This window comes from Chrysochloris asiatica, unplaced genomic scaffold (genome assembly GCF_000296735.1).
Source record: "Chrysochloris asiatica unplaced genomic scaffold, ChrAsi1.0 scaffold00011, whole genome shotgun sequence".
In the NCBI taxonomy this organism is placed as follows: domain Eukaryota; kingdom Metazoa; phylum Chordata; class Mammalia; order Afrosoricida; family Chrysochloridae; genus Chrysochloris; species Chrysochloris asiatica.
The window spans coordinates 31,695,885-31,708,713 of NW_006408529.1; the positions used below are offsets into that span (position 1 = coordinate 31,695,885).

Here is a 12,829-nt window from a genome sequence, read left to right on the forward strand (position 1 = left end):
AATGATCGGGATCCGGATTATAACTTATGGAGCCTTGTGTTTTTCTTGGCTCCAGGTGGTATTACAGCAATGTAATTTAAAAGCAGCTTCTCACAGTGCTCAAATCGTCTTTAGAACTGGCATGCTGGACTTTATTTTATGAGAAATGGAGCTGGTCTGGATTATTTCATTATTTGTTTCATCCTTTCACATTTTGTGAAAACACAGGTCAAATTTTCCCCACCAAGGTATTTGTTATGTATTGTAACCATGGAGCTGTTTAATCATTTGGTCCTATGGGCTGCCTTGGAGTGACTGCATTTTTCCACCACATGCTTTTTAAAACGATCTGCCTGGTAAAGGGACTTTGGTTAGGTTCAGTATTTCCTACATACATATTAATGTATGGGTTCATTTCTCAAGAATGATGTTTTTATAAGAGCTTCCCAGTGTGCCTCCTAAGACTTAAGAAATTATTAAATGTACCTGTTATTTAAACTATTTTAACAATTGGTTTCAAAAATGAACAAACCAATTAAAAAGTATATAAGTTCCTCAGAATACTGAACATTTTCTTGTCAGAGCTGAGGGATCTCTGTTCTGTTCTCGCGTACATACGTAAGTCTTGCCAAACAAACCAGTTAGTTTGTAGTATTTTCAATAGCTGAGAATGAAAAACTAAGAATTTCCAAAAAACGCTCAGAAGAGAACTGTTCTGTGCATAAAGTACAGGCATTCAGTTGATCCCTGAGGTGGTTTTAGGCATATATTGCCCTTGTGGGCGTTTAAAAAATTTTAACTCCTCCACACAGCAGGAAATACTTGAGGGTAGTGATGTTGGTGGTGATCCATAATTTCTTTGGAATTAAACTCTAGTGCAGTTTCTGCAAGTGTCAGTATTGGGCTGAGGTATTTCAAGCTGATATTTGCTTTGGGATGCTTCCTCGCAATGTTCATGGAAAATAACAGTTGATGGGGATGTGCTGGTGTTGTGCAGATGTGCCCAAGGACCAGCGCCTCCAAGCGATCAAGGCTGCCATTATGCTCCTGCCGGATGAGAACCGGGAGGTTCTACAGACGCTGCTTTATTTCTTGAGTGACGTCACAGCTGCTGTAAAAGAAAACCAGATGACGCCGACCAACCTCGCTGTGTGCTTAGCGCCTTCCCTCTTCCACCTCAACACCTTAAAGAGAGAAAATTCTTCACCAAGGTATGGGTTAGATGAGGTGTGTGTGATGCATTGCGTATTGGACTGGGGCGGCCTGCATTTTCCTTCTAGCGCTGGCGCCATATTGATGTGGGGTTGTTACCACCCTTCCTTTCACAACATGCCACCTCTCTATGGACTTCTCCTTCTTTCCCTCTCAGACCTAGGAGTGTGACTCTCTGGCAATCTAATTAACAGCCAGGTTGTAGGAGAGATTTGGGTTTTATACTTTGTGAGGGCAAGTGTTCAATCTGGCACTCCCTCATACCCCTGGCCAAAACCAAACCACTGCTGTCTGGTCGATTCTGACTCATAGCGACCCTATGGAGCACCCTCTGAGTCAGGCCTAATATTGCCATTGTACTTTGTGTCAACAAAGCATTTTGCGATATATTGACCTAAGAAACTAGAATGGAAAGTCAGATCCCTGTTGACTTTGGCCTCTTTGTGGTCAGTAAAGCCTATTTCCAGGTCGTTGTCGGAAGTTAAAAGGAAATGTAGCCAGGTCTGAAAAAACTAAATATAACCTTGAGCCCCAAAGGTGATCCTATTCCAGATTTGGCCTAAAATTTCTACCTAGAACACATACACACATATAAATATATATATATAAAAAATGGGGAAATGTCACGGTTATCTGAAAAATAATGCAGGCCGATATTTACCAAGCATTTGTTCTATACATGGGAGGCACTGGGCCCTTTATCTGTGTTGTTTCACCTAATCCTCCAAACAGCCACAGCAAGTGAAGTTACTATTAGTATGTACTTCCCATAAAAGGAGAGTGTAGTACACTTAGAAGAAGGTTAGTTAAGGAAGTAACTTGCCGCTGTCTGACAGGAACAAATGGTAGGGCTGTTTCTGAATATAAAGACCTTGCACCAGGACTTGGGCCAGTGATGGCTCAGTGGTAGAATTCTCTATGCGAGAGACCCAGGTTCTTTTCCTGACCAGGGCACCTCATGAACAGCTACCACCATCTGTCTGAAGGCTTACAATGATGCTAAACAGGTTTCAGTGTTGCTGCTAGACAAAAATGGACTAGGCAAAAAGGCCTGGTGATGTACTTCCACATAAACTCTGCCAGTGAAAGCCCTGTGATCCGTAGGACCAGGCAATATTTCCTTCCGTTGTACATGGGGTCACCATGAGTCAGGGGTTAACTCAGCTGACAACAGTAACCCACACACACTAGATCCACCAGCTGTCCAAAATAACTCAGAAATATTTCTTAGAAACATGGGGCCTAGGTGTGATCGTTGGTGTTAGCTTTGCTTCTGAAAGCCATGCAATGCGTACATATTCTTTTAACTGGACCTGAAAGTTTACTGGGACATTTCAACTTTAATGGGATAGAGAACTAGAATGAGTGGAAGAGAAAGATCAGACAAGATTAAGACAAAACCCTTAGGAAACAATACAGTTTTCCCTCACCTTTGGAAAGAGATCCTGTTTGTTTAAACAGGAAAGAATGGTGACACTATTTACCCCAACTTGCCTTGGTTCCCACCCACACACTCCTCAAAAGCTTCCTCCCCACCACGCATTCAGAGACCTTACAAGCTGTTCTACTGAAAACAGAGAACTGTTTAATGTCATGGTTTTAAAGAGCCTAGGTTTTATTGAGAATAGTCTCTAATGTTCTCTGCACGTGATTCATAAAGCCCTGAAGAAACTCTGGTAAAAGAAACTAAAGTAAAGCTCTCTTTAATTATTTATCAACAAATAAGCTTACATAGCCATTTCATCCTCTCCCCCCAACTTATCCTTCTACCTAGAGTAATGCAAAGAAAACAAAGTTTGGGTAAACCAGATCAGAAGGATTTGAATGAAAACCTGGCTGCCACTCAAGGTCTGGCCCATATGATTGCGGAGTGCAAGAAACTATTCCAGGTAAGGGAACGTGGGGTGGTTTGGTTCCTTTGTGAAGAGGGTAATGTGAATCGGGATAGAATCTCAGGCACAACACTTGTCTGCCTTTAGAAAAAGATCTTTTCTGCAGCTAGAGATTATATATATAACCAGAGAATGTCATCTTTATATAGATTATATACTTACATAAACTAGAGTTTAATATGCTCAATTTTAAAACCCTTTGATTAAAAAAAACAAAGGCAGCAAGTTAACTGAAATGAAGATTAAATATCAGAAAAACCTTCAAGACCAACGTGAGCCCTATGTTAGTCACTAACCCTCCTATTGAAACTTTTCGGAGACTACCTTGCACGAAACTAACTTCCGAAGCTTCCTATATGAAGGTGATCTGTTTGAGGCTGGTAGAGACACTCCTGCCTTCTGGAAGCAGGACTAGACTGCCTGTGTTACCTTGGAGACCCAGTGCATTGTTTCTGCCCTGCTACTCTCATTGCCAGGCCAGGAGAATGCATATAGGTGGACTGAATCCTGTTTTTCTTCTTCATGTTCCTCACAGGTGCCTGAAGAAATGAGCCGATGCCGGAATTCTTACACTGAACAAGAGCTGAAGCCCCTCACTCTGGAAGCGCTGGGACGACTAAGTAATGAAGAGTCTGCTGACTACCAGCACTTTCTCCAGGACTGTGTGGATAGCCTGTCTAAAGAGGTCAAAGAGAAGTTTAAAGGCTGGGTCAGCTACTCTACTTCGGAGCAGGCTGAGCTGTCTTATAAGAAGGTACGTTGTGTTCTCCTTGCTTTAGCCAGTTGAGTGACAGTAGTCAGGAGTTCGATTTGTCAGAGACATGACCCTTTTGCCAGTGTTCTTGGGGGCAGCAGCCTATGAGAGTCATAGATTATTACCAGCTCCATCCTGGTATGGCGCTGTAGGATTATGCACTGGACTTCAAACTCACCAGCTGCTCCTTGGAAACCTCATACAGGGTTGCTATGGGTCGGAACCAACTCAACAGCACTTACCAGCAACAATAACATATGACGAGAGTCTTGGTGTGGCGCTATGGGGTAAAGCACTGGACTGCAAAATAGGTTTGATCTACAAAGTCAACTGTTCAAACTCACCAGCTACTTCTCAGAAATCCTATAAAGATTCTCTATGAGTTAGAACTTCCTCGACAGCACTTAATACCAACAGCAACAAATACATGACTGGATTCCTGGTGTGGTGCTGTAAGATAAGCTCTGTAATGTTAACCGCAAGGTCGGCTGTTCAAGCCCACCTGCCACTCCTCGGAAACCTTGTACAGGGTTGCAATGAGTCAGAATGACTCAACAGCACTTAATAACAACAAAAATCATGTGATGACGGAGTCCTGGTAGCAGAGGATGGTGGTTTGAACCTACCAGCCCTCTGCAGGAGAAAGATGTGATATTCTGCTTCTGTAAAGATTCACAGCTTTGGAAACTGTATGGGGCAGTTCTAATCAGTCCTCTAGGGGGGCGCTATGAATCGGAATCCACTTGTCAGCAGTGAGTTTGAGTTTTTTGTGTAGGGAAGGGTGGGGACATACGACTGGGAGTTCCTCGGTGCTATAAGCAGTTCATACACTCAACTGCTAACTAAAAAGTTGAAGGTTCAAGTCCACACAGAGGCACTTTGGATTAATCACCAAATGACCTATTTTTGAAAAGGCAGTTGTTGAACTAAACTTAGAGAGCACAGTTCAACTCTGACACCTATAGCGTCACCGTGCATCAGAGTGGCTCAACAGCAACTGTTGGTAGTAGCAGTAATAGTAGATATAATGACCTTACCCCACTAACAACTTTCCTTTAAAGTATTAAGTGTAAATGAATGATCTTAGCATTGAAAAGCACACCTTCTTTTCAGGTGAGTGAAGGACCCCCTCTAAGGCTTTGGAGGTCAACCATCGAAGTCCCTGCCACACCTGAGGAAATCTTGAAACGCCTACTTAAGGAGCAGCACCTCTGGGATGTAGACTTGTTGGATTCAAAAGTGATTGAAATCCTGGACAGCCAAACTGAAATTTACCAGTATGTCCAGAATAGCATGGCACCCCATCCGGCCCGAGACTACGTTGTTCTGAGGTGAGAACTCCCAGTTGATGGTAGTGTTGAGGGGTGACCTTGTATCATAAGCAAGTCTGGTACTAAATGACTTTCAAGGTAACAAAACGATTTCAGAGAAAGGTTTGATCCTTTACAAATAGGGGAAAGTTACATTTATCCCAGCAGTTGCTGTGCTCATCACTGAAAATGGTTTGGACTCTTGTAGAATTAAGCTAAGAAAATGAAGCACATTCAAATACATAGAATTCCAAAACTCTTTGAGGAAATGTAGCATCATAAGCATAAGTCAAGAACTTTACAAACTGAAGGGCAGCAGCAGTGCGCATATGGATGTCTGTGTTGTAAAATATTTGGTAATTGTTCTCCTTCAAAGAAGTGACTGTGACATATACCCATCCAGAACAGCTCTCCAGAGTCACTCACTAAGGAGTCCTTGGGCAGTTGTCGAAAAAGTTGTCAGGAACCTAGCGCTGAGGCAGACCACATGGTCACTGATCCCGGCCCTTGGCTTCCTCCTCGGATAAGGAGACCGCATTTTAGACTTGTTACTAGGTGCTGTTAAGTCAGTTTTGGCTTGTAGCAACCTTATGCACAACAGAACGAAACACTGCCTGGTCTTGCGCCAACATCACAATCGTTGTTAAGCTTGCGTCCATTGTTGCTGCTATTGTGCCAATCCATGTCACTGGAGGGCTTCCTCTTTTTTGCTGACCCTCCACTTTACCAAACATAATGTCCTTTACAGGGACTAACTGGCCCCTCCAGATAATATGCCTGAGGTATAAGAGAGGAAGTCTGACCATCATCCTGGCTTCTAAGGAACATTCTGGCTGTACTTCTTCCAATACCATGTGTGTTTGTTTTTCTGGCAGTCCATGTACTCTTAATATTTTTTCCCAACACCTTAACTCAAATGCATCAATTCTTCTACAGTCTTCCTCACTCATTGTTCCATGCATATGAGGCTATTGCGAATACCATGGCTTGGGTCAGGCACACCTCAGTCCTCAAACTGACATCTTTGCTCTTGAGCATTTTAAAGAGGTCTTGTGAAACAGATTTGCGTAATGCAGTATGTCATTTGATTTCTTGACTGCTGCTTCCATGAGTATTGATAGTGGATCCAAGCAAAATAGAGTCTTTGACAACTTCTCCATTTATCTTGATGTTACATATTGCTCCAGTGGTGAGGATTTTTGTTCTATTTACATTGAGGTGCAACTCATACTGAAGGCTGTGGTCATTGATCTTCATAAGTGTTTTAAGTCCTCTTTCAGCAAGCAAGACTGTATCATCTGCATATCACAGGTTAATGAGTCTTCCTCCAATCCTGATGCCACCTTCTTCATAGATAAATTAACTTCTCAGATTATTTGCTCAGAGAACAGATTGAATCAATATGGTGAACAATACAACCCTGGGGCACACACTTTTCATAATTTCAAGCTATTTATTGTTTCCTTGTCCTTTTGCAACTACTGCCTCTTAGTCTATGTACAGGTTCCTCATGAACAAAATTAAGTGTTCCAGAATACTCATACTCATTAATAGATTCTACAGTTTGTCATTAGCCACAGTCAAAAGCATTTGCATAGTCAGTAAAGCCCAGGTAAACATCTTTCTGTGATTCTCTGCTTTCAGCCAAGATCTGGCTGATATCAGCAATGAGATCCCTCATTTCATGTCCTTATCTGAATCCGTCTTTAACGTCTGGCAGTTCCCTGTCATTGTACTATTACAGCTGTTTTTGAATTATCTTTAGCAAAAGTTTGTGTGCATGTAACATTAATGATATTGTCTGACACTTTTCACATTCTGTTTACATTCTCTTTGATTCAGAGCACAAATTGGATCTCTTTCAATCAGTTGGTCAGGTAGCTGTTTTCCAAATTTCTTGGCATAGACAAATGAGTGCCTCCAGTGCTACATCAGTTTCTTGAAATATTTCAGTTTGTATTCCATTAGTTCCCAGAGCCTCGTATTTTGCCAATACCCTCAGTGCACCTTGAACCTCTTCCTTCAGTACCATTGGTTCTTAATCATATGCTATCTCTTGGAATGGTTGAACATCGTCCATTTCTTTATGGTACATTGATTCTGTATATTCCTTCCACCTTCAATTGATGCTCTCTACATTATTCAAAATTTGTCCCAAAAAATCTTTCAGTATTGCAAGCTGTGACTTGAATATTTTTCTTCAGGTCTTTCAGCTTGAGAAATGCACGCTGAGTGCGTTCTTCCCTTTTGGTTTTCTAACTTCATATGCTTTGCACATTTTATTATAATATTTGACTTTGTCTTCTTGAACTGCCCTTTGAAATTTCCTTTTCAGCTCTTTTACTTCCTGATTTCTTAAATTTGCTTTAACATCGTTCGTTACGCTGGAGAGCAAGTTTCAGTATCTTCTGACTTCTGTTTTGTTCTTCTCCTTTTTTTCTGGTCTAAATGACCTTTTGCTTTCTTCCTGGATGATGTTGTTGATATAATTCCACCACTCTTCTGGTATTCGCTCATTAGTGTCTAATGCATCAAATCTGTTTTTGAGGTGATCTCTAAATTCAGGTAGGGTATGTTCAAGGTCAAATTTTAGCTCTCATGGACTTGTTTTAATTTTCCTTAGCTTCAGCCTAAACCTGCATATGAACAATTGATGGTCTATTCCACAATCTGCTGCTGGCCTTGTTTTGGCTGATGATATGGAGCTTTTCCACTCTCTTTTTCCACAGGGGTAGTCAGTTTGATTTCTGTGTATTCCATCCGGTCTGATCTATGTGTATAGTCTTTTATGTTGTTTAAAAAAGGTATTTGTAATGAAGAAGTCATTGATCTTGAAAAATTCTTTCATGTCATCTCCAGCAGTGTTTTTGTCATCAGTGCCATATTTTCCAACTATTGGTCCTTCTTCTTTGTTTCCAACCTTTACATTACAATCACCAATATTTATCAGCACATTTTGATTACATGTTTGGTCAGTTTCAGAGTGAAGAAGTTGGTAAAATTCTTAATTCTTCAATTTCAGCATCACTGGTTTTAGTAGTTGGTATGCGAATTTGAATAATAGTGATATTAACTGGTTTTCCTTGTAGGCATATGAATATTATCCTATCACAGACAGCATTATATTTCAAGATAGATCTTGAAGTGGTTTTTTGATGATAAATGTGACACCAAACCTCTTTAGTTTGTTATTCCCAACATCATAAACCATATTATTGTAAGATTCATCATGGCCAATAGCCATCCATTTCAGCTCACTAATGCCTAAGATACCAATCTTTATACATTCCATTTCAATTTCCAATTTTCCTAGATTCATACTTCTTACATTCTATGTCCTTCTTACTATATAGATATTTACAACTGTTTCTCCTCTTTTTGAGTTGTGCCCCATCAGCAAACGAAGGCCCCCAAGACTTTATCTATATCATCACAGTTGACTCTACTTTGAGGAAACAGCTTTTCCCCAGTCATATTTTGGGTGCTTTCCAACCTGTGGGGTTAGTATCTGACAATATTCTGGGACTCTTTATCATGTTTCAATATTCTGGTGCTATTTAACACTGTTCCACTGCTATTCATAAAGTTTTCAGGGGCTAGCCATTCAGAAGTAGTCAGCCTCGCCTTAGTCTGTTTTAATCTAGAAATTCAGCTGAAACCTGTCCACTTTGTGTGTCCCCTTCTTAATACTGGCAACATAGCTTCCAGCATCCCAGCAACGTGCAAGCCACGACAAACTGATAGACTTGGTTTCTGTTAAACCCCCATTTCCCCCTCTTATTTTGTCTCTACAGAACATGGAGGACAAATTTACCCAAGGGAGCTTGTGCCCTTTTACTCACCTCTGTGGATCATGATCGGGCACCTGTGGTGGGTGTGAGAGTTAACATCCTCCTCTCCCGGTATTTGATTGAACCCTGCGGGTCAGGAAAATCCAAACTCACCTACATGTGCAGAATGGACTTAAGGTAACTTCTGATGCAGGTTTTGCCTGATGCAAAGAGTGCAAGCCCATCATTGTACCTTGATGACATATGGCACTTAGAAAGGACATCTTCATCTTTCTTGGGCTTTTGGGTCCTACTCCCTAATTCTTATCCTTCAACCTACTAAAACAATGAGGAGATGATGACTCTGGTAAGAATTTAAAGCCACAGAAAATAATAAATTTATTTAGACCAACAAGCACGTGTTTTATATCCAGAGGTATTAGAATTGTACATACATATGACTTGCACTTTTAATAATTAGGTGTATACTTTTTGTCACAGAGGAATATACCATTAAATCAGAAAATTAGTGAAATGAAGCAATATAAACAGAAGAAAAGAATCTCAAGTAAATTCTCATTAGAAAGTTTTGCAATCTCCATCCTTTTTTCTGTATCCCTATGATGATCTGTTTTTGTTATATATGCCAAAGCTTTCCCTCAGTAGTTTGACTCTATATCTGTACTCGTTTTATTGTCCTTCGAGAGATTCCAGTCCTTATTAGTGTTTATTGACCGTTTCAGAAGATTACCTTGCAAACCTCGTAATTTTGTTAAGACATTTTGAGCATCAGAAAATGAAAGAGTATTCAGATTTCCCTTCAGCTTCTTCTGGTGTTCTCAAACTGAGGGATTCTGCTTGTCCTTTTCTCTACAGGGGTCACATGCCAGAGTGGTACACAAAATCTTTTGGACACTTGTGTGCAGCTGAAGTTGTAAAGATCCGAGATTCTTTCAGCAATCAAAACACTGAGACCAAAGACACAAAATCTAGGTGATTCCTGAAGCAAAAATCAAGTGTGTTCGCCATCTGAGCATTTGTTTCTAGAGCCCTGGCCAGTCCTTGGAAGAATGGATTTCTGCTCCTGATCCTGAAACAAAAAACTACAAATTGGACTGCAGAAATTAAGACTATAGCTATTTGATACATTTTTAAAGCTGCTTCCTGTTTGTTTAGGTCTATTTTATAGACCTTGACTGGAATATGTAAGACTGTGCAAAAAAAAAAAAAAAATGTATTTGTAATCTTATTCAAATTGCTTCTGAGAAGCAAAACTTTAAAATACAGTATGGAAGATAATGAAGATAGTTCCTTCTTTTGTGGTATTGGTGTATGTGAGCCTATGTCATTTATTTGCAGTAGGTTGAGGGACTGGTGTATCCACTGGAATAGTTGGTACTCTGATGTGTTTTCTCACTGAGATGAACAAAGGAAAAGGTTTGCACAGAGGAGCGTGTGGATGTGTGTTTGTTGCTGGTTGAGTGGCATCGGCGTTGGAATCCAGTGTCTGGCACACTGAGATGCCTCCAAGAAGGATATTGGTGCCGTTGGGTTTAGTTTAACCTGGAATCTCTGACTACCCATGGATCCATCCAGAAAGGAGACCCAACACCCGTATTCATTTACTGGTTTTTTTGTTTTGTTTTTTTCTGAGTTATTAAGAATTTTCCTTCCTTTCACCAACCTCCTCTTTGCCTTCAAACTAATTGTAGTAGACTTAATCTTCAATCCCATTTCAAGTGCATTTTGCTTTCTACCCGATTACAAATAATGATGCTAATATTTAGCCTGTATAGATTACTGTAGGGATGGATCACTACCCCGTTGCCCCACCACCACCCTACTGTCTCCAAAACAATTTTTTAGGTTAAACGTAAAAACTGAACATTCTTAACATTTAACTTCTGAATCAAGCATCAAAACTTTCCACTAGTTCAAATTATTTGAATTTTCATGTTTATAGCAGAAACTCCTTAAGACAGAATAAATTGTTACCTTGAAGGGAAATTCCCTGTAAATTTTCTTCTTCTTCTCTCTCTGTCTCTTTAAATTTGTTAACAGCATTTCTGAAAGCTGTGCATGTTTATTAACTGGGTTTGTCTTTACCAACAAATACGGCTTTTGGTTTGAGGACCTATGTTTGTTTAATATTTTCTGCATTTCTTTTCCTTTATAATACCCTTGGCATATATGTTAGTGGTAATGGAAAATAGTAATCATATTAAAAAAAAAAAAAAAGACAGCACAGTTTTTTGGAAGGGTGGTCTTTATACAGGTTTTACTGTAATGGTAAAATGACTCGAGAGACAGTATTAATTATTTTGTATGGATCAAAAGTGAATAATGTATGAATGAGAGTTGTAAGAAGGATTTTTATTTTGTTATAGCATATACCATTGTCAGTGTTATTTCAAAGGTGGTTTGAAGAATTTGGGGATGGGGAGCAGATTAGAGTTTTAAAATTGGAGTATTTTGGCTATCAGTGTTCCTCATGAGTGTTAACTTGTATATTCAATTTACTGGCTTTCAGATTTGTAAAATTATATGCTGTATATATAACATTCTATTAAGAAATGTATGTACACATGTCCACTGTGCTTTCAAACATAGATAAAGCATGATAAAGATTATTTAAAATATACTTGTATTTATACCTCAGATATACTTTTGGGTTTTGTACCTCAAGGCTTTTCTTTTTTTTCTGTTGTAAATACACTTTACATGAATCCAGTTTAAGTGAAAAATAAATAAATAAAAGGAAGAGGTTTATAACAAGCTCCCTATCTGTACAGAATGTAATCAGTAAGTGCACTATTAAATGTTTCAAATAAAGGAAAAGTCTGGCCTGCCCTTCTTTATATTGTATCGCACTCCCCTCTCTCCAAAACACGACTTACAAAGCATATTGCTTTAGTGTGAACCAAAGTCAAAATATAAACCTAATGAAGGAACAATTGGGCTGCAAGTCATTCTAAGGCCAGACTGCAACTGAGCCACTCACTAACAAACAGGAAACCCTGGTGAAGGTTCAGGAAGCATGGAGAATCTTGCCAAACAAAGATCCAGTTTGGAAACGATACTGAGAAACTTACAAGAGTAAGCAACAGAAAGATGCTCATAAGCAAAGCTAAGGTCAATGATTAATTCCACCAAAGGTCTCTTTCCCACTGCTTGGCTTTCCTGTTGAAGGAATTCCTTACATATTTGATGAGAGGAACTCAAATGATGTGAGCATTTTGAAGAACTCTGCTGAAGTTACCTAAAGTGGTCTTATTACAATTTATTCATGTGACTAATTGCCTAGATTGTAAGCTCCTTGATGGCAGGACGCGTCTACACATCTTTATGTTCCCCTTCAGCTGTTCTCTGTGTTTTGTACTTATAGACACCAAATAAATATTATTTGCTACATTGAATTGATTGGATTGACCACCTGTTCTTTGAAAAGGAAGAGAATTTAGAATGCCATCTGCCTCAGACTTTTCTACAACTCATCACAGCACATGTTGAGTTTATAGCGATGGGAAATGATTAAACCTAATTTGAACTTGGTGTGGTATTAATCTTATTTCTCAGAAACAATGTGATCTCAATCTTAGCTGAACTTTTACTTTGTCAAATAACCAAAAACTTTGTCAGAATAACCAAAAACCCAACCCAATTATAATTTTTAAAAAGCCACACATATTCTAAAAAGTTTTTGTATTTGGGCCTTCAGACCTGTTTTGCTCAGATCTCTATTAAAGAAATCAAAATATAGGCCTGCACTGCTTTAGTAATTTGAATAGTTCTGAAGTCCTGAGTTACTAAGAGATTACAAAATGTTACTGGGCTGGAGCGGAAGCTTTCTGGCACCCTCTTTAGTTTTGGATTTTTTTGTTCCACTGCCCATTTGTTTATTCAATTCCTTTA

The 12,829-nt window shown here is 39.5% G+C and overlaps 1 protein-coding gene across 2 annotated transcripts in view; it reads left to right on the plus strand.

The window, feature by feature from the left end:
• The window catches only part of DLC1 (deleted in liver cancer 1), a 594,809-nt gene extending 584,659 nt beyond the window's left edge, over positions 1-10,150 (plus strand). Inside the window, exons 13-18 of one of the 2 annotated variants that reach the window (XM_006834477.1) lie at positions 977-1,190; positions 2,966-3,080; positions 3,619-3,837; positions 4,951-5,168; positions 8,942-9,115; positions 9,794-10,150. In XM_006834477.1, the coding sequence (XP_006834540.1) occupies positions 977-1,190; positions 2,966-3,080; positions 3,619-3,837; positions 4,951-5,168; positions 8,942-9,115; positions 9,794-9,914 (1,061 nt within the window). In that variant the 3' untranslated portion in view covers positions 9,915-10,150. The remainder of the gene's footprint in view (positions 1-976; positions 1,191-2,965; positions 3,081-3,618; positions 3,838-4,950; positions 5,169-8,941; positions 9,116-9,793) is intronic. The other variant, XM_006834478.1, reaches the window with a different exon arrangement.
• The last annotated feature ends 2,679 nt before the right edge of the window (positions 10,151-12,829 follow it).